At 43.0% G+C, this 24,609-nt stretch overlaps 1 protein-coding gene across 1 annotated transcript in view; it reads left to right on the top strand.

Annotated features, from left to right (window-relative positions):
* The window catches only part of PTCD3 (pentatricopeptide repeat domain 3), a 185,949-nt gene extending 165,537 nt beyond the window's left edge, over window positions 1-20,412 (top strand). Inside the window, exons 21-24 of the mRNA XM_086964253.1 lie at window positions 2,921-3,069; window positions 4,100-4,141; window positions 13,611-13,769; window positions 19,890-20,412. Coding sequence (XP_086820379.1) covers window positions 2,921-3,069; window positions 4,100-4,141; window positions 13,611-13,769; window positions 19,890-19,974 — 435 coding nt within the window. The 3' untranslated portion in view covers window positions 19,975-20,412. The remainder of the gene's footprint in view (window positions 1-2,920; window positions 3,070-4,099; window positions 4,142-13,610; window positions 13,770-19,889) is intronic.
* The last annotated feature ends 4,197 nt before the right edge of the window (window positions 20,413-24,609 follow it).

Consider the following 24,609-nt stretch of genomic DNA (forward strand, 5'->3'; position numbering starts at 1 on the left):
GGCCGCTGGCAGGCAGGAGAGATGAGGAAATGTGTCTTATCCTGCTGCCATCTTGGCCATGTCGCCATGTCCCTGTCATTGACTTTAAACCTAATGTCCATGGAGACTGATACTGTTAGTATGATAGGGCTGCCCTCTGCATGGTCTGTGGGGATGTATGAACGTGTGGGAATGAATGGGCTATTTGTGTATCGGTGACAGAGAGCCTATGTTGTATGTACTTGTGACACAGGACATACATTTTGCCCTATGTGGCACAGTTACATGTACTACAAAAAACATACAACCTTTTTTTTCTTTTTTTTAAGGCATTTAAAGTGCAGAAAAATGCTCTGCAAAAACGTTCCTCATAAGGAACCTTTTTCTGCACTTTAAATTTCTCTTATTTAAAAAAATGGCTGTATTTTTCAGGTATAACTATGGCAACGTGTTTAACAGCCACTGGGAGCAAGATGCCTGCTGTGTGTAAATGCGACACTTTGAAATGGTAGAAAGTTCAACTGAAAAGTAAATTTTATTTTAATATGCATTACATAAAACTCATTAAACAACTGAGGGTGGTGATGGACAGAGTTTCTGAATTAAGCAGAATACTCTCACCCAGTCAAGAGATCAGGGCTTAATCCAACACCGTGTTTTAGCTCACGGCACCATCCCAGCTCAGAACCTGGCTATATGCAAATTAGTCTGTCCCTGGCCCAGTGCATCATGGGAACAGGGCAAACCAAACTACCAAGCCAATTCTTTCACTGGGTGAGAGTATTCTGCTTAATTCAGAAACTCTGTCCATCACCACCCCCTGTTTAATTACATAAAACTCATCATTTTATTTTTCTCCCTTGTCAAAGTGTTCTTGCATACAGCAGGCATAATACTCCCGGTGGCCAGTAGGCATGATGCCATATTTATAACCGGAAAATACAGTCTTTTGTTTAAATGGGAGGAATTTAAAGGGAAGTAACATGCTTCATAAAAGGTTAGGACTTCATTGGCTTAATTTAAAGTAGAGAAAAGCACTAAGACAATATTTCATAGAAATGTTTTTCTTAATTTTAAATTTCTCCCATTTAATAGAAAATGACTATTTCTGAGTTATAAACATGGCACTGTGTCTACCAGCCACTGGGAGCAAGATGCCTGCTGTTTGTAAATGTTGCACTTTGGAAAGGGAAAAATGTAAATGAAGAGTTAACTGAATCATTAACTTAACTCTTCATTTTAATTTTCTCTCATTTAAAAGCATTCATAAATATCATTTTGTTCTCGTGCTCCAATATTGAGTTGAGAATGACATTTAAGAGTTAAAAACCTGGGTGCTTCAGTTCTCAACTTCTGGGACCCACATAGGTCATAAATCGGAGTGGAGCACTGCTCATTATCAAGCTCTATCTGCAGCCTGATAATGTGAAATAGGAATAGCCTTTACTTAAATTTAAAAGGAAAACACATTTATTTATTAAGGTTCTTAGTTAAAAATGAACTCAAGGGAGGGAGCTACTCTGAAGGTTTCTGCGAGCCACTGGTAGCTTGTGGTCAACTGGTTAGAGACCCCCAACTAGTACATAAGCATACATTTTTGCAGCCACACACATCCCTCTAAAGTTATAGTTGTGAGGATCGGATGATCTGGTTAGGAGTTGTTTGTATCGACCGATCTGAAAAATTTATAAATTGTCTGGACATTTGTGAATGCACTTTACAAATCTTAAGATTCTAAAAGGTGGAGCAGGGGTAGGGACATCAGTTGGATCATGACAGCTGATTGTGAGTCTCATTCTCTAAGTCACATCTGGAAGTTCTAAAAAGATCTGTATACTTGTGCCTTGTGCAATCTGTTCTTTTTACCCTGAAGGTGTGTGGGATGTTTGAAGTAAAAAATCATGCACATTTGTATGCCTTTTGGTTACTAGAATTGTAACCTTTCTAAACAACTGTTCAAAATGTTTGTACAACATATTACATAGTTATTGGCCAAGTATTTGTATTTAGAACATGGAAACACAGCTCCACTTTATACATTTTCCACCATGACTGCATTGAATTGGGTGTATCTATTGCTTTTCCTCTGCTGCACTCCGTAGTGCTGTTAATGTACCTAGAGCTTGCAAAAGGCCTTAAAATTTGTTAATGCTTGGCTAGAAAATACTGTATTAAAATTACGTTGTTCCATAATGAATAAACATCTCCTATAGTTAACGCCTGGACATATGATTTGTGTTTTGTGCAACAAACTATTGACAGAAAGCAGTGATTGCAGCTGATTTGAGAAGTAATGATTCCTCTCGTTATCCTGAAAATATGAAAAATGGTTCAGGGAACTTGTGTGATGGGGATTTCTTTTTTCCTTAATGTTTCCTTTTACAAAATAAATATGGTATTTTGGAGAGTGGTCGTATTTCTTCTACTGCAAAGATCGAAGGAATATGATCTGCATGTACTAAAGGATTTTGTGGTTGCACAGCCTGCAGTTTGCAAATCACAAAGTTTAATGCTGCAAACTTACATCTGAGGATTTACTAAATGCCTTTTGTAAATCGGAACAGCCTTTCCGAATAAAAAAAGCAGTTTTGCAACATTGGAATATGGACGGAATTGGAGAGACAATAAATCGCAATAAGACTTATCAATGATTTCGGATTGTAATTGCTCTCCTTAAACCTCCCTCACCCAACTTATTACTACACATGTGGTACCACAAAATCAGACCGGTCTCAAATGGTGCACAGTTTGCGTCTACACTTTGTGACCAGTCTCTTTGTACATCTGCCACTTTGATCTGTGGATCTTGGGAAGACCTATGAAATTGACAACAACTCATAACCACTTTGCCAACATGCCAAATAATTTCTAATCTAGATATTAATTGTTTGAATTTCTGAATGCTCAGTCTGATTATTGTGACATTTCCAAAATTCTTAAGATCCAGGCTGCATTTGCTGATACTGCTCTTGATATAAAAGCTGCCTATGAGATCAGAGACAAGAAGCGAGCACCGATGGAGTGGACAAGCAGCAGTTTGGCAAACACTGCCACTTTGCTTTCAAGGGCTGGAAGAACAGAGGAAGCTTGGTAAGCTAGATTTCAGTTTATTTTATACTGATTTCAAAAGTTAGACATAAGCTGCTTGAGATAGATGGTACTCACAAAGAGCATTTTATGTTGACTAAAAATCTTGTACTGTACTTTGCTATATGAAGTAGTTTATCGTTTTTCTGATTAAGCAATATGGTTGGGAAGGGACCATTGCCGTCATGGGTTCAGACATTTATTGTCTCGCTGCTCTTTCCAGAGACTTGGATATTACCAAGTGAATTGAGCATATGTCTGGTCAAATAGGCCTAATTGCCATGCATGAATATAGACCTGCTTAGCCAGCTTGGGCATCTCTAAATTATCTAGGTACCCTGTCCATTAACTAGGGATACAAATCAATAATGACTGCTGCGAGGTGTTTGTGTTATGGCCTGTCTGTTGGGTAACGTAAGGCAACACACATCTGCGTGATTTGCAGTTTGAGATTTGGGGTAGCAGGATGCTCTTCAGGCCCAATCACAGTTTTGCTTTTTTCCAGGCCAATTGCATGAGAAACGTAAGTTCTAATCTTGATATTTTCAGTGAGACTTGGCCACTATGCAGAGTTCAGTTTTTAGTAGAAGAGTGTTATGCGGTTAAAGATAGCCAAGTGTGGACTGACGTCCTTAAAGGAGCCTGAGGAACATATTCTGGATAAGGTGTTAAAGTTGTTATGAAATAGAAGTGTATAGTTTAGATGTGCAGGTTGTGGGCTTTGACTGTTACCGAAGCTGTGGCTAGGTTATTGAGATGTCAAACTGACCTGAAGCGCCCCTTGGAATACTGTTGGTTTGGGCCTGCGTAACTCAGGCATTGTCTTGAAATGCCAGATTTTGACTTCAATCTCAGGATGGAACATAGTACCCTTGGAGAGAATGTGTCTTTTGGTGAGCTTGGAAATAGCTGAAGAGTGAGTTTACCACTATTTTATATCGAACATTTTTCATCAATTAATACATTTCATCCATTCACATGTACGTTTTTTCTGCATTAGAATTTTACACAATATGCCTTTTGTCTTTACCAGGAAAATGCTGCAACTCTTCAAAAAATTAAATAGAATACCCAGGTAAGTTTATGGCTATTTTTGTAGATTTGATTCATTGTAGGCTTTGTAGATTGCTTAATCCCCACATATGCTCATCCTCGCAAATAGTTATTTTAAATTACAAATCCAGTTGTGGTAGTTTTGTTTTGACATGGTGTAAATGTATGGTTATTAAAGTGTATAAGCAAGACGTTACATAGGATTTAAAGTGAGAGCAGTCAAGGGGTGCTGTTGCATAGATTGCTTCTCTTGCAGTGTATATAGGACAGGTAGGTCAGATAGACTTTTTTTTTATTTCAAAGTATTTTATTGAAGATTATATGGATATATACAGTAGCAGTGGTGCGTGAGGGTGCGTACAGTCGCCTTCGGGGTTACATTAATCGTAGTGGCTCGTATGGGTTAATTAAATCGACATTCCTTGAGTTGCTGGCTGGCGTAAATGGTTCTCGGTTACCATGTTATACCCCCACTAAAAGGAAAGAAGAAAGAGAGGAGGTGCGGGGGAGGGGGGGTGATAGGGTCTTGCGGAGGCAGAGCGTTAAGATGTTTGATGATTCTCTGCGGTGATGGTCCAGTGCTGTTTACTAGTTCTTTTTGGCTTTGGTGGGCCGAGTATGAGGGCTTCTATGGGGGTTTGTTTGTGGGTTTAATTGTCCCCAGGTGTCTATCCAGCGAGGCCCACATTTCGCCCATTGCTGTGTGGTTGGGTGCGTGTAGTGCCATTATATTGTCTGCCCCTCTGAGGAAGGTGAACCAGTTGACCCAACTTTTGAAGGTCGCCTTCCCTGTATCTTTCCATTTCGCCAGTATTGTCTTGACTGCTGTGGTAAGGGGAAGGTCTATCAGGTCGCTGTCCCCCTTGGAGTCTAAATCTGTAACCATAAATGCAGTGGCTAGCCCCGCAAAGCCTGGTTGTATTTCTCTCCCTGCTACCTTAGTGATGAAGTCTCTGATTTAGCTCCAAAAATTCCTTACTTTGGTGCAGTAGAAAATCAGGTGGCTGAGGTCGCCTCTCTTTTTGGCAGTTCCAGCAGGTGTCGTGGTCTCTGACTCCGACCTCCGCTAGGCGGGCCGGTGTCCTGTAGACCCTGTGTAGTAGCCAATATTTAGTTTGTGCCACCTGGGGGAGACCTTGTTCTGGGATGCTGCAAGCCATAGGCGGCATTTTTCCCTCTCGCTCAGTTGTCTCGCGATCAGTGTCTCCCAGAACCCTACTACCTTGGTGTTGAGGTTTGATGTGGCAGGGCTCAGGAGTTTGTATATGTGCGAGGTCTGGTGGCCTATCTTGTTCAGGTTATGCATGTATTGTATGATGGAGGGGATCTTTTTGTCTAAGTTTGCTTTTGTGATGGCCGCTCTAATTTTGAGAAATTCATAGAACTCGGCCGTTGGTAGGTTATGGGCTTGTTTTAGGGCTTCGAATGTTAGTGGTGTTTGTTTCCTTCGAGTTGTGTTGGGGTTGAGATTCCTTTCCCGTACCAGGTGCTGTTGGCTAGAGTTTTCCCTTTGTATTGGACCTTAGAGTTGAACCAGATGGATTCATACCTAGTGTTCCTGATTGTCTGTTCCATCTTTTTGTCTACTTTTAGTAGGTCGGCCTTTGTGTTCTTCAGGATAATGTTTTTTCCCTCTGGGTGTTTGTTTGCTGTGAGCATGGCTATAGGGTCTAGTCCGCCAATGATCGCCCTCTCCAGTGTTAGCCACACCGGTATGTATTCCTTGTTAGGGATGAGCCAGTGGGCTCCCTGTTTTGCTAAGCATGCTGTTTGGAATATTCTGAAGCTTGTAATGTTTAGCCCCCCTAGGCTTTTTTTCAGATTTAGCTTCTGCAGGCTTATCCTGGGTCTTTTTTCCTTCCATAGAAATGTGTTTATCATGTTGTCCCAAAAGTTATTTGGTCCATATTCAGTGTTAAAAAATGGATTTTAGGGATGCCGGCATAGAGTGCAGTAGGGCTTTGCGTGTAACAGTGAAAATTAAAAATGTCTTCAAAACAGATCCTGGTCCTCGTTCACTTCTAAGATCTAGAGCGATCCCTGCTGAGACAGATAAAGGAGTTGGAGCAGCCTAAGGAGCGTTTGGAGTAGCTAATGGCATTGAAAAAAAGCCAGTGCTCACCTTTCTGATAAATAAATTTATGAGCCAACGCCACGAATCTCCCTGTCGCAGGCATTGGAGATTTGACAATCTCCCAGATAAGAAGCACTAAAACATATTGCATGTACACACTCAATTCAAATGAAAAAGGTGGTAAAGGAACTAACGGTGGTTATTAGCTCATGTCGCTTCTGCAGCAATGTTTTGGCAATTGACGCCGATGTGTAGCATAAAGTAGAAATATTTTTTCGTAGATTAATCGTTCGGCTTGCGGTCGAAGTATGATCTGAGATTTTTGTGTGTGGCATGAGTTATTTGATTGTCAAAGAATTTACATGGGGACACATTAGCAGGTGGCAAGAGTTTGATTTTTGGTTGAGTCCTGGTGAGAAGAATTATGAATGCAAGGAAATAACCATTTATTTTCCAGTGAAGGCATTTGAATGGCGGCATTGAAGTATCTCTTTATAGCTTGCAGAGGAGCCTGGAAGTATTTTTCTAAAGTGATTTATAGCTAGTTATCTCATTGGAGAAGGGGGAGACCCTTTGGTCAGACGCACCCGGGTTTGACATTGCATTGCTAGGTAATTGGAGAGAGCAAAATCTACTGAAAAATACTCTTAATCTGGATGAGATGGTATTCAGAGCTGAGTGTGGCAGATTTTATTCTTTTCTGTCCTTTTCCATGGTGGATTAAGAAATTGAATCTGTACTCTTGGGTTTGACAAGTAAAGTGGATGACCCACAGCACTGACTAGAGGCACCTGGAAGTGAGGAATTTCCTTCAGTTGGGCGAAAGTGGTTTTTACACTTGGGATTGCAATTGTTAATATACTGAATGAGTAAGAATTTTTTCTTGCTCATTTAAGAACATGTGGAAGAGAACTAATTAGCACCCATGTAATTAGCATCAGTAAGAGCACTAGAAAAAACAACCAGATTTACACAACTACATAGCTCTGTTTTGATGGAAAATGAATTTAGCAGTAAGCCTGTAGGGCTGATTATTTGAGTGCTTTCTTTAATTTGTGCAACAGACATCCATGTGTTCCAGTAAGAAACCTTGTTATATTACGTGCACAATATTAATTTTAAAGCAAAAACTGTTACAAATAATTCTCTTTTCCGGCACATGATTTTCTCAAATGTATGAGTCAAAAAAACAAGCCCAATACTCCTTATATGGTTCCAGATATCTAATGCCAAATTTCCATACTCTGGATATATGACAAAAAGATAATCTGAAGGCACAGACTTGGTATATACTTTAATGAGGCCTGCTGTACATCAGCCTTGTTCTGGCACCTTTCACTAAAGTGGCTTATAGTTCAGAAGGCACGTTGGTTATAAAATAGAGGTGCAGAAATCAAACTTCAAAGGAATGTGCGGGGATAAATACTGAATCTTTAGATTTGGTTAGTTTTATTTTATTATGCTGTGTGAATGGAAGATTGCATTTCGTCCATCTGGATGTGGGCTCGGTGTGCACATGGACTTGCTACTGTGTGGAAGCATTATTGATTTTATAGACAGAATTCAGATCACTGGGATAAGTTGGAGTGAAAATGTGCCAGAGGGCTTTATGGGCTTGGGTTGACTGGACTTGCTTCAGGAGACCTCTTTTTAGGTCTCGCCTAGACGAAAGCAAAAGCGAAGCTTTTGCTGTCTATGCGAGACAACTTATGTTGCCACTTTTCTGGGAATATTGTGGACATCAGACTGTTACGAGCTTTTTCTGCTGTAGTCAGGCTGTCACGAGCTTCTCCTTTGGAGATTTGACCTCGTGAGCGCGCCTTGACTGCATCTAATGGGCCGTGCGCTTCCTTTAGTCAGTTTCACTTTGTTTCATTTCAAAGTGCAGGCGTCAATGTGTCTGGTAGTTGTTCATGTGGAGTGCCTTCTGAGTTCGTGAGCGCGCCTTGACTGCATCTAATGTGTGTGGCTTTTTCTTTCAACGTGGCCCTGGCGCTTGCTTCAGTCAGTTTCACTTTTAAGGTGCAGGCGTCAATGGGTCTGGTACTTGTTTTATTTCCATTTAATGCTCTTTGGAACAACAATTTTATATTACTTGTGTGTATTACCACTGGCCAGAATTTCAAAGACTTATATTCACGCAGGTGAAATAATACTATTGTGATTAGGGCCGATGTTTGGAGTCTGACCATTCAGAGTGCAGAGTGGAGCTTCAGAGTGGAGCTTCAGAGTGGAGCTTCAGAGTGGAGCTTCAGAGTGGAGCTTCAGAGTGGAGCTTCAGAGTGGAGCTTTAGAGTGGAGCTTTAGAGTGGAGCTTTAGAGTGGAGCTTCAGAGTGGAGCTTCAGAGTGGAGCTTCAGAGTGGAGCTTCAGAGTGGAGCTTCAGAGTGGAGCTTCAGAGTGGAGCTTCAGAGTGGAGCTTCAGAGTGGAGCTTCAGAGTGGAGCTTCAGAGTGGAGCTTCAGAGTGGAGCTTCAGAGTGCAGAGTGGAGCTTCAGAGTGGAGCTTCAGAGTGCAGAGTGGAGCTTCAGAGTGGAGCTTCAGAGTGGAGCTGCAGAGTGGAGCTGCAGAGTGGAGCTTCAGAGTGGAGCTTCAGAGTGGAGCTTCAGAGTGGAGCTTCAGAGTGGAGCTTCAGAGTGGAGCTTCAGAGTGGAGCTTCAGAGTGGAGCTTCAGAGTGGAGCTTCAGAGTGGAGCTTCAGAGTGCAGCTTCAGAGTGGAGCTTCAGAGTGGAGCTTCAGAGTGGAGCTTCAGAGTGGAGCTTCAGAGTGGAGCTTCAGAGTGGAGCTTCAGAGTGGAGCTTCAGAGTGGAGCTTCAGAGTGGAGCTTCAGAGTGGAGCTTCAGAGTGGAGCTTCAGAGTGGAGCTTCAGAGTGGAGCTTCAGAGTGGAGCTTCAGAGTGGAGCTTCAGAGTGGAGCTTCAGAGTGCAGAGTGGAGCTTCAGAGTGGAGCTTCAGAGTGCAGAGTGGAGCTTCAGAGTGGAGCTTCAGAGTGCAGAGTGGAGCTTCAGAGTGGAGCTTCAGAGTGGAGCTTCAGAGTGGAGCTTCAGAGTGGAGCTTCAGAGTGGAGCTTCAGAGTGGAGCTTCAGAGTGGAGCTTCAGAGTGGAGCTTCAGAGTGGAGCTTCAGAGTGGAGCTTCAGAGTGGAGCTTCAGAGTGGAGCTTCAGAGTGGAGCTTCAGAGTGGAGCTTCAGAGTGGAGCTTCAGAGTGGAGCTTCAGAGTGGAGCTTTAGAGTGCAGAGTGGAGCTTTAGAGTGGAGCTTTAGAGTGCAGAGTGGAGCTTTAGAGTGGAGCTTTAGAGTGCAGAGTGGAGCTTTAGAGTGGAGCTTTAGAGTGCAGAGTGGAGCTTTAGAGTGGAGCTTTAGAGTGCAGAGTGGAGCTTTAGAGTGCAGAGTGGAGCTTCAGAGTGCAGAGTGGAGCTTCAGAGTGTCAAGAGCAATGCCAATAGCTCTAACTTTAACAAAGGCAAAACCATTGGATTGTAAATGCTTGTTATTTTACCGAATCACATGCTCATGCTGCTGCCTGGTTTGTCTACATGCACACAGGCAGAATCACTCGGTACAAAATGGCTCCTGTTCACTCGTCAGTACGGTCTTGCGCCGCCCCACCTTCCCCCTGCCAAATACATTCATTCCAAATACTGCTTATTTTCATATTAGACTGACTTCTTTTCATCTGGGATAGCAGGGGCACCTTCCACAGTGATTAGTGCTTCACAAAAAATAATTCTCGGCTAGCGCTCAGAAGCCTTGAAGCTTTGATTGAATGACACTGCAGTTTGATGCCCCGCTCGTTTTTTGATGCTATGCGTTCCAGACACTGATTTTATTAAGACTCACTTGGAGCTCTAAACTGTCACTTGATCTTTCTTTGGGTCATTTCGTTTGCCCGGAAGGACTAACATATCTGTGAAACCCTCTTCTTTTATAGTTTGAGCATCGTCTTCGTTTAGCAGGATAACATTATACATTTGAAAATACAAATATCCGGGAAGAGCAGAGAGCAAATCTCCGCGATGTTGGGCATTCTCCTATCATAAAGGAAGCGTGTTGGTGGGACCTGTGGCATCTAACGCATCATTTAACCCTATATGCGTGGGCACCTACCACAATAATGTATAGGATGAGTTTGTTCCGTTTTCGTTTTTAATTTGATGTAAAACTCAAATCACTGCACACTCTCTACTACAGTCACTACTCTCTACTACACACTCCCTACTACAGTCACTACTCTCTACTACACATTCTGCTACACACTCTCTACTACAGTCACTACTCTCTGCTACGCACTCTACTCTCTACTACACTCTACTACACACTCTCTACTACACACTCTACTACACACTCTCTACTACAGTCACTACTCTCTGCTACGCACTCTACTCTCTACTACACACTCTACTACACACTCTCTACTACACACTCTCTACTACAGTCGCTACTCTCTACTACACACTGTACTACACACTCTACTACAGTCACTACTCTCTACTACACACTACTACACACTCTCTACTACATTCACTACTCTCTACTACACACTCACTACACACTCACTACTACAGCCACTACTCTCTTCGACACACTCTATACTAGACACTCTCTTCTACACACTATCTACTACAGTCCCTACTCTCTACTACACACTGTACTACACACTCTACTACAGTCACTACTCTCTACTACACACTACTACACACTCTCTACTACAGTCACTACTCTCTACTACACACTCTACTACACACTCACTACACACTCACTACTACAGCCACTACTCTCTTCGACACACTCTATACTAGACACTCTCTACTACACACTATCTACTACAGTCACTACTTACTACACTCTACTACACACTCTACTACACACTCTACTACACACTCTACTACACACTCTACTACACACTCTATTACACACTCTACATTACACACTCTACATTACACACTCTCTACTACACACTCTACACTACACACTCTACACTACACACTCTACACTACACACTCTACACTACACACTCTACTACACTCTACTACACTCTACTACACACTCTGCTACACACACGCTCTACTACACACTCTACTACACACCCTCTACTACTCTCTACTACTCTACTACACATTCTCTACTACTCTACTACACACTCACTACTTTCTACTACACTCTACTACAGACTCTCCACTCTCTACTCCACACTCTCTACTTCAATCTCTCTACCTCAATCTCTCTAATTCAATCTCTCTACCTCAATCTCTCTACTTCAATCTCTCTACTTCACATTCTGTATTACACACTCTCTACCACACACTCACTACTCTCTACTACACACTCTCTACTACACACTCTACTACACTCCCTACTACACATTCTCCTACACACTCTACTACACACTCTACTACACACTCACCACTCTACTACACACTCACCACTCTACTACACACTCACTAGTCTCTACTGCTCACTCTCTACTACACACTCTCTACTACACACTCTCTACTACACACTCACTACTCTCTACTACACACTCACTACTCTCTACTACACACTCACTACTCTCTACTACACACTCTACTACTCACTTACTACTCTCTACTCACTCTCTACTACTCACTACTACTCTCTCTACTACTCACTACTACTCTCTACTACTACTCTCTACTACTACTCTCTCTACTACTCACTCTCTACTACTCACTCTCTACTACTCACTCTCTACTACTCACTCTCTACTACTCACTCTCTACTGCTCATGACAATGCCATTTATTTATCTGTTTCCAAAACCAACACATAAATAAAACATTTGTCATTTACAATGCCAAAAGCGCTAACTTTTGCAAAGGCGAGACCGTTGCATTGTAAATGCTTGTTACCCCTGGTGCCAGTTTCAGTGAATCTGTACGTTTTGGTAGCAGAGATTTGTATAGTGCTATTTTAATTGTTTACCACTCCATCTGGTTCGTGTTTCTCATTCGATGCTCCTGAGGATTCTGACTTGGATCTGTTTTCTCTTTTTTGGATCTTTTCTCTGTTCAAGTAGGATCATCAGTTGTATAGTTGTGGTTATTGGTTTGCTGCAATGAGCAGAGTGTTACTTGGTGTGTTACCACAAATATTTACAAATTTGGGTGTGTTCCATCTGAAGGACTGGTATATGGATGAGGTCTTATAATTTCAATTGGTGTCTTGTTGGAGTCCACAGTATCCCTTTAATTAGACTAGCTTTGAGGTATTTGTTGGGTGGGTGCTGGTTTACCGTGGTGGTGTCTTAAAAGCATATTTTGTTTTATGTAGAGTTGAATGCTGTTGTGAGCTTGATGACAATCAACTGTTTGGTTCCCCTGAACTGTACTGGCCCTATGTGCAATGTTTTGAATAATATGCTATGTTGGTGGTTGTGATTGTTGGTTGTGTTGGTTAGAACCATGGAGAGCTTGGTGATCTTTTATTACATGGAGCATCTGGGTTGTGTTGTGTTTTCTGTCATATGTACTCTGCTTCATGTTGTTCATTACCTAGTGGAACATACTCCTGTGTGAACATTAAATAGGTGCAGCTACAGTAAGTACGCACAGTCATGTTTGCCATTTATCCTGTATGCTGCTTGAAGCTCGGTAATACAACTCCAGATTGGTACTTAAAATACAGTAGACTTATCCTAATTGAGTTTCTATTTGAGACTATTTCATTAGTAATCAATTTAAGGTGAGTTTAAGCTCCAGCAAGAATATTGCAAGTATGTTTGGGCCTGACACAAATGTTCCCAACCTCTTTTGCTCACTCCATGCCTAGTGTTGCCGACATCTACAGATTTGAATGCTTCCATTATTTCTCTAGAACACTTTTAGTGCTAGTATTCAATTATTGAGCACTTTTGCTGCTGATCTAATATTGGTGTGGGAGCTGTTCTTTGATACACATACACTACATGCCATACCCATACCTACTGATTACCTCCAGTGCAGGCTTGTCCTTGGTATACTGTCCGATGGGTTTGTAGAACTGATTTCACACGCTGGATCACCTACTATCCATTTTTAGCAGTTTGCAAACGTGAGATCTTATTGTTTGAATATTTAACATGGTTTTCCCCCTAATATCGTCACCTACATATTTTTGGCATATGCTTCATGCTTGTTAATCCATTATCTATTCATAATCGTAGCTTGTGAAATAAGTGGTGCGGCATCAACTTAACACTACAATTCCGTACTTTTTAACGATGATGGACAAATCGAGACCTATGCACGCTAACATCATTATTTTTTTATTTTTTTTTGCAGTTTCATTCTAATTTAATTAAGTTCCCTTTGTGAGTACACCAACAACAAAAATCATGTATATTTTGTGTGTGTGAGAACACAACTAGTTTAGAAATGTTTACTCTTGATAGATTGTATTCACACATACTGTTTCTATTTTTCAGCAACGAAGTGATGGTTGAGTTTTTGAACTGCACCAAGCAGAGTGGTAACCAAGAGCAAGCAGTTAAACTTGTTCAGCTGGCAGCCGACTTTGGTTTGCCATCTGCAGGGACCCTAGCGGAAAAAGTAATGCAAGATTTCTCTCTGTCTGAGGAACAAAGGTAAGCCCACTGTTTTATTAGTTATATTGTTCAGGTTTCCCAGACATGCAGTTGGAGATTGAACTAAAACAGTGGAATATGCCATTAAGAAAGCATGTTTGCAGGGCGCGGACTTGTTAAGAGGTGTCTTACATTTATCGGATAGTTCAGCCCATGTAAGTGACTCCCATATTGACTACAAATAAATATTTAGCAGGGTCTATTCTACATACTTTTGAGTTGCATCTTGAAGTTGGGCTTCTCTTATTAATATGCTTAAAGGTTTCCTTAACTTTGACTGTGAAGCCACCGAACACATCGTAATCATAACCACTATCTCGAGCTTTTTAACAAAAGTATTTTTTAACTGAGTGTGATAATTGCCCTGCATGGGTAGGTAACATGCATTAAACTTTGTTTTCTGATCTCTCACATGTAACTTCATGTTGGTGAATGTGGCTTTGTTAGACACCATACTGGGGGTCATAATTTAAACATTTGAAGGTACAGTGCTTGGAAGAGAGAAGGTTAAAAAACAAAATTGCACTTGTTTGGCTGATGTTTAAATGGCAGGCTAGTGAACCCAGTCGAACAGAAAAATGATATTACAGATCATAGTCACATCGTAAATATGTATTAGTTTTGTTATTTTTTAGAAGAAAGCAACATAATCATAGACGGGGATTAAAACATGTTATAATCATAAAAGCTAGATAATCTGCTGTTTAACACTGGATGTGGTGCTATATGTGACAAGGAGTGACGTGCTGGACGAATTGGTGGTGATGCACTGCTGCGGTGTGCTGGCGCTGTGCTAGGCTCTGTGTGTGACACAAACATCTGGAATGAAATGCTAAGAAAACATGTAGTTTAGCATTGTGAGGGTAGAAAGCAGTTGTGAAGGAGGCATTGAACCAGGGCCTCTTTTAAGGGGGAAATAGGCTCTGCAAGTGAGCCTACATCCCTGTGTTTGTTGTGTAGTGTAAAATAACTGGTAAATGGGGTCAACTTGTTTGGGTGTGTATCAGTTGTGACTTTCAGATAAAAGTCTTACTTGAAGTGTGTTCACCTAAAAATAAAATCATATTAACACCCAGGATACATACTTGTTTTTCGAGCTCACCAAGCTGTCATCTGCTAAGTCCATTTTCTGTGTCTACAAAGGCTACTCTTGTGAAAACCCATTCCAACTAGACAAAAACTAAAAATACTCTAAATTGCAGCACAGACTTTTCTTTACCAGTGCAGAAACACAAAAAAAAACAGGATTTTACCATTGGAAACGTTCATCAGTGCATAACTCTAAACAATGCACAATGAAATGCCATCAAACGTTAACATCAGTGCAACGATTCTGTCATTCAGCTCCTTTTCTTGTTCTGCGTGTTCCTGCATCAACCCCTCTCCTGCCACCTCTGTCTCACCGCCCATCTCTCCTATGTCTGACCGATGCTAGAAGTTGAGATAATGCCCGTACCATATTCAGAGATAATGATGAGATTTGACCTCCTATTACTAGCACTGGAGTGGATGAAAATGACAATCTCCTCACTATCCAAAACTGGCCACACAAACAAGGGTCCCTCCCAAGTAAAGTCTAGCATATTTTTAGGATGCCAAGAGTCTCTGTGCTCCAGTCATTGGTGACTAGTGGTACAGTAACCAAATTTCAAGCAGGTAACGCATTAAATTTTCTAGATACAGTTAAGGTTCCTACTGGTCTATGGCTTTGAAAATTGCGGTGGGCACATGCAGTAAAGAGTCAGCACAATTCCACACTTTTCCTCCGATTCAGACCAGGAGGAAGAAAAACAAGATGTCTCATTCACCAACCTCCAGCCCCTCAACGAAGACCTCAGTAAAGGCTGCTAGTATTGTAGGCACAGACGCCAAGCTTCTGAGGGGGCGGTAGAAAAAATATACAAGCCTTCTCCCAACATCCTGGCCTACATCAAGGGTCATGTCCCAGCAGACTCACTTGTTGCCCATACAGCACGCAAGCGGTCTTCTGCTGAGGCGATGTGCAAAGCTTCCCGCCCTATAAAGGAGAACAAGTGTCTGGACACTGCTGGTAATGGGGTGGAGGTAGGGAGCTCTATCCACTGGAGGCTAGCCAACTCAGTCGGCCTCCTTCTCAACTATGACACAGCTTAGTGGAACGAGATGTGTAGGAAAGTGCCCCTTTTTGCATGGTTACCCTCACTTTTAGTCCGACATCTGATACAACCTGACTTAATGTGCGATGGGTCCCTGCCATTAAGGTTCCTAGGGACTGTGTTCTTTCTCAAGATGGTACCTTTGTATCTACAATTGATACATCCCTGGCCACAGGTAAGCCCCTTGTAAAAAGTACCATGGGTACCAAGGGCACTGTGATCAGGGAAGGCCTCTAAGGGCTGCAGCGCCTATTGTGCCACCTTCAGAAGCCCTGCATCTTAATACACACACACTGCCACTGCAGGCTGCGTGTTTTCGTGCAGAGAAAAGTGAAGAGTCGACATGGCACACATCTCTGTGCGCCATGCCTGGAATCCACTGTCTGAGGCCAAGGGTAAGTCACCCCTCAAGCAGGGAACACTAGCCCTAAGGTGAGGGTATAGTGGCACGCTGTCCCTGCATTTTGCTGCCCCCAGCAACTGGCTACCACTGGTTCTGGCCCCCATTTTGGGCGGGAGAATCAGCTGTAAAACCAATCTAGGAAGAGGTGTGTCCACCTTTGCCAACCCCACCCCTCAGGTGGGGGAGGCGAGGTGAAGCACACATCTCAGTCCCCTCCATCTTGAAGATGAGGGGACTCAGCCAGTTAGGAAGAGTCTCATTCCCCCTCCCAGTGGAGGGTGGCATAATAGGGAGTGTACCTCCCCAAGGAAGGGGCCCATTGATCTCAACCTGCACACCTCTTTAATGCCCCTAAATTTAGTATTTAGGTGCAACCCTGAACCTTGCCTTCTCAGATTCCAGGACCAAAGAAGGACCGAAGAGCCGTACTGACCCAGGAAGAAGAGTAGGACACCAACTGCCTTAGCCACAGCCCTACCGGCCTGTCCCGTCTACGACCTGCCTACAGGTAGAACTCCGAAGAATCCAGCAGCCAGCAACTCCCAGAGCTCAGAGGAGCTGCCCTGCCACCCTCTTACAGACTCTGTCTCCCGTAAGCACTGGACTTGCTCAAAACAAAGACTTACCACAGAATCTGGATTCCAGCCACTCCGCAATTCTGCACCCGACGCCCATGGCCCAAGTTAGAGTGGCTCAACAACACATGGAGATCTTCCCAGCGATCCTGCTCTGGGATCTGGTGATTCCCCCGACCTCCCTTAAGCCTAACTGCTCACCCACACTACCACAAAGAGAGCTGTTAGTACTTACCTAATGTAGCCTCTGCTATATCTATGGGGACTCCAGAGACTCTGTAAACTCTATACCTCACTTTGGTATTATATACACAGAGCCAGCTTCCTACAAGATGCAAGAGCTAGTCGAGCATCTTTCAGAGGAATTCAAAAGGAAGGAGGAGGAGATAGTTTTCCCCTCTGTGACTATCTCCAAAGCCACTATCTGCTGTGCCCTCAAAGTGGCGGAGACACCGCGTCCTGGGGCATCTATACCAGTGTCATCATCAGATGACCTGCTTGGCTCCATATCTCAAGCTTCAAGATGGATTCAGAAACACCTGCTGAACCTGAACTGCAATGGGGACATCTCTTCGACCCGCAGGTTGATCAGATGTTAGGAAAACATCGAAAAGGACATAGATAAAACAAAACACATGGGTTATACGGGTGCCCTTTAGACTCTATCATCAAGGGGTTCATTTGTTAGGCAACAATACAGGAAAGCTCCAAAGGCGTTGTACCAGACTCTACCCCCTCATACCAGAAGCAGCAGCAATCATGTCCCCAGCATGTGGCTCAATGGTACACCAATGGTGTCTACAGAGGCAACAGTAACATGGAGAGGAAAATGTGTTTCCAGCAAAGGGGCCTCCACCTCAGATAATTTACTCTCCTTCTCTCCACCCCAATCACACAACACCATTCAAGTGAGACTGCAGGATTTCCTTCCATACTGGTAGGAAATCACATCAGGTAAGTTGTTGTTAGAAGTGGTTCGCCTCTGCCTAGAACTTCTCGCACACCCTTCACATAATCCCATCCTCCACCTACACCCTCAGCTGCAACCATCTCGTCCTTCTGAAGGATGAGGTAAGATTGCTCCTCCAAAAAGACCCTGGAGCTAGTGCCTTTTTACCAGCAGGGTAAGGGGCGCTTTACTCTCTTTATTTCCTCATCCTCAAAAAGGACTGCTCCCTTGGGCCCCTGCTGGACCTCAGGAGCCTAAATCGCTACATCCTCTGCAGGATGTCATCCCTTTGCTTTAACAAGGTGCAATGACATGACCGCATTAGAACTCAAGGACACCTACAACACATCCCTATCCATCCTACCCCCCCGGCATTACTTTTGCTTCATTGTAGGCAGCCATCACTATTATTTCAAGGTACTTCCTTTCAGAGTCACTCCTGCATTCCCTGAATGGCAGAGAACCTTTCTGGGGTGGTCGACAACCTGGCCGACCTGCTGAGCAGGACGCATGAACAAGTTCACTATTGGGAACCCAACCTGCAAGTGCATACTTTCTTTATAAACCCGCCCACTGTGCAAAAAACAATGTAACATGGATTCTGTACCCATGCAGTATAGCACTGGTAAAAAGCAAAATCGTTTTTGCCAATGTTGTGCAATATCAGCAAAAAAGAAAAAATGTGTAGATGCCAGTATCCAATGGCATACCCACAGACTTCTACACCACATTTGACACACTCGGTGCCACAATATTACTCACATTAAATAACTGCGGCCAGTAGTCTCCCTGCCACTACTAGGGAAGCACTGGTCACGTCGACCTTGAAACCAGGAGAAACTGTTCTGCATTGTCTTCATATAGACCGCTATCTATATTAAATGCAGATTATAAAATACTAAGTAAACTGCTCACAGAAAGATTGCTGCAGCTGCCACCTGTGCTAGTTCATACAGACCAAAATGGGTTCTCCCCTCCAGAAACACATCCTTAAACCTGAGACTATTATATCAAATAATGGGGCAATCCCCTACCACTTGGCCCCACTCTGTCTGTATTTCTAAATATAGAACAGGCCTTTGGCACCATGCAATGGGACTACATTTATTCTGTTCTGGACCAGTATGAGCTAGGTCTTGACTTGATAAGTTGGATCAAATTACTTTACTCTGAACCCACGGCAAGGTAGAGAGAATGGGAAGCCATGTCTAGGAGGCGTATGATATCACCCCAGGCCCCAGACAGTGTTGTCTGCTTTCTCCTGTCCTTTTTGCTCTAGCTCTTGAGCCTAGGGGACGAGCTAGGGATTCGTATAAATGGAAAAACACGTTTTGTCTCCTGACGATCTGTTGCTGCATGTATGAGACGTCCGCTCCAGCTTGACACGGGGTGACGAGATTCTCAAACACTTCAAAGACATATTGGGATTAGCAGTTAACTATACAAAATCCTGTGTCTTCCCTCTGTGTAAATCCAAACTCATCCTGGGGGGGAGGAAGTCATTTTTGTGAGAGTTCCAAACCTTTAAATATTTAGGAATCCATATTTACCACGAAGAGCATGATATGTAGGAGTGTACCCTGCACCATACCATAACATCTCTGCGCTCTCAGGTATTCTTCTAAACCCACTGTAAGATGGCAAATAGATCTTTTGCAGCCGTCCGGTGCGCTTGACCTAAATATGAGAAGAATTGTGACCATGATAGGTGAAGAGAAACCTAGGGAAGGAACAAAGAGCGCAGCGGTGGGAAGGGAGAAATTGTAAGGACCGATGAGCATGACTGTGACTGCACTCGCTTCTTCTCAGTCACAAGAAACCGGAAATCTACAGGTCATGAAGTAAAGAACTTATTGTACTCAAGTTATTATTCTTGATAATGTGTGTTATTGTGAATACTGGCAGAGGATGTCAGGGGGACATACAGTCATTTCTGTGGAGTTAGCTTGGTCGTGTTCTAACGATTTTCCCGTTTGCAGTTGTGCAGACTTCTCTAACAGTGTTGGCCCCCTTAAGTTTGTTGCGAACTCACCAATGCTGCCTTGTTTCCTTCTGCAGAAACATTTTAGAAGAACTGCAGTCCCAGAGCAGTGACAGCAGCGACAGCAGTGACAGCGAGAGTGACCTTGAAGAGAAATCCTGAGCTAGTAATAAATATGGCCCAATTAAGGACACAGATGCTGAATGCAGATTTTTCACGACAGTCTAAATGAACTACATGACAGAATAGGCTCTTTACTACACTTTTTGATCTCCTTGCCTAACCTGATACTTGTTGGCTTTGACTGTGCCAAATATTGGGGGTTGGCACTACCGATGCAAATAGTGAATTGAAAATGTTTTTTAAACATTAAACAAGTAATTCACTCATCAGCCTTAAGGTGTCTATGAAGTCACAGCTGTGTAAGATACTCACTCTGTTTGTGCAACAGCACTTAACGTAGGCTGCCTTCTCTTGCAACCGTCATTAAGCAACGTTTGTAATCTATGGAAAATGTAACCTGCTCTGTGTTAGAACAATATATGTGCAGATTGTTCTCTATATAATTATGTAATTAATAAATTAACTTTTATAGAAACATGTCTGATTTCTGTAGGTTGTGTGCAATGTAGTAAAGTGTTATATTTTTTCTGCAGTCTTTGTGCTTCTTGAGGCGGGTGTCTGATTGCCACTTGCTCGTTCCTACACATCACCTGAATAATTGGAGTGCGTTTTATGGTTACATTTTCTTTATTGGTATTGTTAGCATAGAGAAGAAAATACGTCAGCATTTCGAGGCCCATTGTCTTCCGTATCACCGTGCATTGATTCGTATATCAACCTCAGAACCCCCTCCCCCATCACCCAAAACCCCGGGCAACATCATGGGTGTCACAAGGAAAACTGTCATACGATGGAGCTCCTAAGTGGTGATAGGGAGAGCTTCGGGCAAGCGGAGAAGTCGTAAATATTTTGGGCAGGTGAGTTCATGAAATTCTGATGTCAACAGCGTCTAGAATGGACCCCACAGCTTAGGAAACAATGCACCCTGGTAAGATAGCGTGAGGGTTATGCGTTCCATCCCTATTATGTGCCATAGACTTTGTAATCAACTCAGGTATGTGGGAACAGACCACGTACTCCAGTGGTCAAAATATTCTATAAGGATGCCCCTATGCCAATCCAATCTGTCTGTCTTGACATGATTTAAGGGGGAAGGTGAGAGCGTTGGGCAGACCCAAGACAATATTAGCAGGGAATCTGAGGAGGTCTGTGTCAAAGTGAGTATCAGTGTCTTTAAGGGCCTGTGACCAATAGGTCGTGAGTTTTGGGAAGTCCCAGGAGATGTGTAGTAGGGTGCCAAGGGACCCGCATTAGCGCCAGCACTCTGGGGATCTGGACGGGTTACATTTGTGCAATCAGTGGGGCGTGTAATACCACTAGGTGACATTTTTCAAGCTGCTTCGATGCTATGTTATGGGCAGTGTGCCATGCATGGTAATAAATATCTCCCCACTCTGCATCGTGAGCTCTCTGCCTATTTCTGACTCCCAGCGCTTCTGGCTCGTAGATTTTGTGACCTCCGCACTGGGGCCTATCTTACGATATTGTTCTGAAACAAGGTGCTTGTCGTATGTCTTAGATAGCAGCCAACGTTCAAAAGATGTGAGTTGCCATTCAGCTCCTGGGCGGACAGAGGGGTGCATCACCCAACGTTCCAACTCTGGGAGTGCATAGGTTGTGCATAGGGACTTGAAGGGAATCAGGCCCTCCAAATCAAACAAGTGGCCAGTGGATCTACAGCCTGCATGGTTCCAGAGGTGGAATGTGGGATTGTAAAGGCCGAGGGTAAAGTTCAGGTTCCCAACCATAGGTGTTAGCAGAGAAGAGATAGACGTTAGGCCGCCCCGTACTGCCAGTCCATCCCAAACGGCCAATGATCATTTAGTGATGGGAAAGACAAAAAAGGGTTTTGGAGCAGGCTCGCTTGGGAAGAACAGGAATTCTCCACAGGCCTGTCCCATCAGTGTCTTAGTCATAACCAGCCAGCGCTTCTCTAACTCTTCGAGTAACCTTTACACAAAGACCCTGAGTTGGGTAGCTTGGTAATAGCGATAGAGATCCAGGAGTCCTAGACATCCTTCTGTTGGGGGTCTAAAGCTAAGATCTCTGAGTAGGCGAGGCAGTCTGTCCACCCATACAAATCAATTTAGCTCCTGCTGGAGTGACCTCAATGTCCCACGGGGCATCAGGGAGAACTTGTAAGAGGAACCCGACCCCAAGGAGGATCATCATTTTAATTGCTGCAATTTCCCCCAACCAAGATAGCGAGTAGGATTAAATCAGACTTAATCTCTTGAATCAAGGTCTGGTAGTTAAGGGCTACCATGCTGGCGATTGTGGGAGTGATATGAAGGACCAGGTAGGGAATAGACTTTGGAGCCCATTGAAAGGGCAAGGCTCGCTGCAGGACGTCTAGAGTATGGCCGGAGGGTCCAGTTTAAGGGCCTGTGATTTGTGGATAGTTATCTTGAAGCCAGCTGCCAGGCTGAAAGCCTCCAACCCACGTAGAAAGGCTGGTAGGGAAGTGGAGGGCTCCTCCGAGGATGACATGACGTCATCTGCATATAAGCTTATAGGGGCAGATTTATCAAAGCAATATTTAGTCGCAAACGCGTTTCGCAAAAAAGCAGCGTTTGCGACTAAAAATTTGCTAAACGGTATGTATGAAGAAACTTGCATAGCAAAATTAAGAAATCGCAAAATTTGTGATTCCTTAATTGTGCATAAGCATTTAAGGAATCGCAAATTGCGATTCCTTAAATGCTATGCATTCAATTATTGCGATTTCTCCTTAAGAAATCGCAAATTACCAACAACTTCAAGTTGGTGGTAATTTGCGATTTCTTTCACAAATGCACTTTTTGGCATTTGTGAAGGTGCCATTTGGTGCATATACATGCCCTTAGGGCATGTATGTGCGCCATATGCACACACATGTACATTTTAGGGGTGCATCAGGGTGTCCTTATGACACCCTTGAAATTATTCTCAATTTGCGATTCTCAAATTACGAATCGCAAATTGAGAATAACTTCACATTCATTCCTATGGGCCTCCTGGCCCATAGAAATGAATGGGAAATTATTTCTTAATTGCGATTAGCAATTTGCTAATCGCAATTAAGGAATTTTAAGAAATCGTAAAACAATTGTTTTTTTAATTTTTTTATATACATACCATTTTGCAATTCGCAAATAGCGATTCTCAAAAAAATCGCTATTTGAGAATCGCAAATAGGTATTTTGATACATCTGCCCCATAGTGTTTTGCTCTCCTCCATATTGTGTCCCTTTTATCTGAAGGTTAGTGCATACTCTATGAGCCATGGGCTTCATGTAAAGAGCGAATAACAGGGGTGATAGCAGACACCCCTGCCTGGTTCCTCTGCCAATGTGGAATGGGATAGGGGAACATTCATTGACACAGACCACTGCTGTGGGTTGGGTTTAGCTGCTAAGTATCCACCGAATGGAACGGTTCCTCAACCAAAGTTTGCCAGGGTGGCGACTAGGTAAGGCCAATAGACCCTATTGAATGCTTTCTCAGAGTCAATGGTCTTTGAGATTTGGTGTATATGGTGGAGGATTCTCCAAGTGTTAACACTGCACTGCTGTTGATACTAAACAAACAGGGGTGGCTGGGCCCAATGGGAGAGAGGGTAGGCAGGGCCACAATAACGTGAAAAAAAGATTTTGCCTATGCCTCCAAATTTTGAATTAAGCACTGATTGATTGCGGATAAACAACACTTTATTAGTTTACCCTGACATTGATTTATGTCTTTGAGTCGTTACTTAGTTAACAACAATTATTTTCATTCTACTTTAACAGACATGGGATCGCCATCAACCTCATATCTAGCCATATACGATTCAAAAAACAATTTGTGCATATGTACAGTGCAAGGAATTAGTGAAAAACATTTAAAGAAAAAACATTTAGTCATACATACACAATCTATACATGGACAAAAAAAGTCATAAACATAGTACGAAAGATAAACAATTCACAGTAGAAAATCACAATCATGGGGAGAGCGAGAGGAAAAAGTTTTTTTCAAAAATCAACTCCCAACTCGTGAAACAGATTCAGTCTGTATTATTCAGAAAAAAGCCCATTTTGTGCATCAGTGACGTGGACCTTTAATGTCAGAAAAAGTGCTGACGCGTTTCGAATCCTGTTGCAATATTTACAGGATTCTCATCAGGGCGGTGTGATTCTAGTCCATGGGAACTGTTTATGAAAAGAAAAGGGGATTTTGTTTAGCGAACATGGTCCTCTAGCCAAATGTGCTAATAAGCAATACACGCATCTGAGTGCGGCATACCTTTTATTTTGTTGCCCCAAGTGGCTCCTGTTTAAGTGAAGGATCGTCTATGCAATACGGGTTTGGGCTGCAACAGAGCGAGATTTAAATCAATGTTACAATATGATGGATTGGTGCTCACTGAAAGCGGGATGCAAAGTTTTAAAAGTTACCTTCAGTTTTCGCAACCCTTCGGCTGGTGTGCCGGTGTCAGAAAATAATTCTCAATGCTGGCGTGTTTGTCTCTCTGAAAAAAGGGGAATTTAGAAAAATGTTGGAATAGGTCCCATTAGCGCAGCCATGCACAGAGGCGGTGGCGCCTCACAGGGGAACTTACTTTTGGACGATTCTGCACGGGCGGGTAGATCCTCACCGGTATTAGAAACTGTCTGGTGTCAGATCTGCGGGGCAAGGAGGAGAACGGATATC

Source organism: Lissotriton vulgaris, chromosome 3_2 (genome assembly GCF_964263255.1).
Source record: "Lissotriton vulgaris chromosome 3_2, aLisVul1.2, whole genome shotgun sequence".
NCBI lineage: Eukaryota > Metazoa > Chordata > Amphibia > Caudata > Salamandridae > Lissotriton > Lissotriton vulgaris.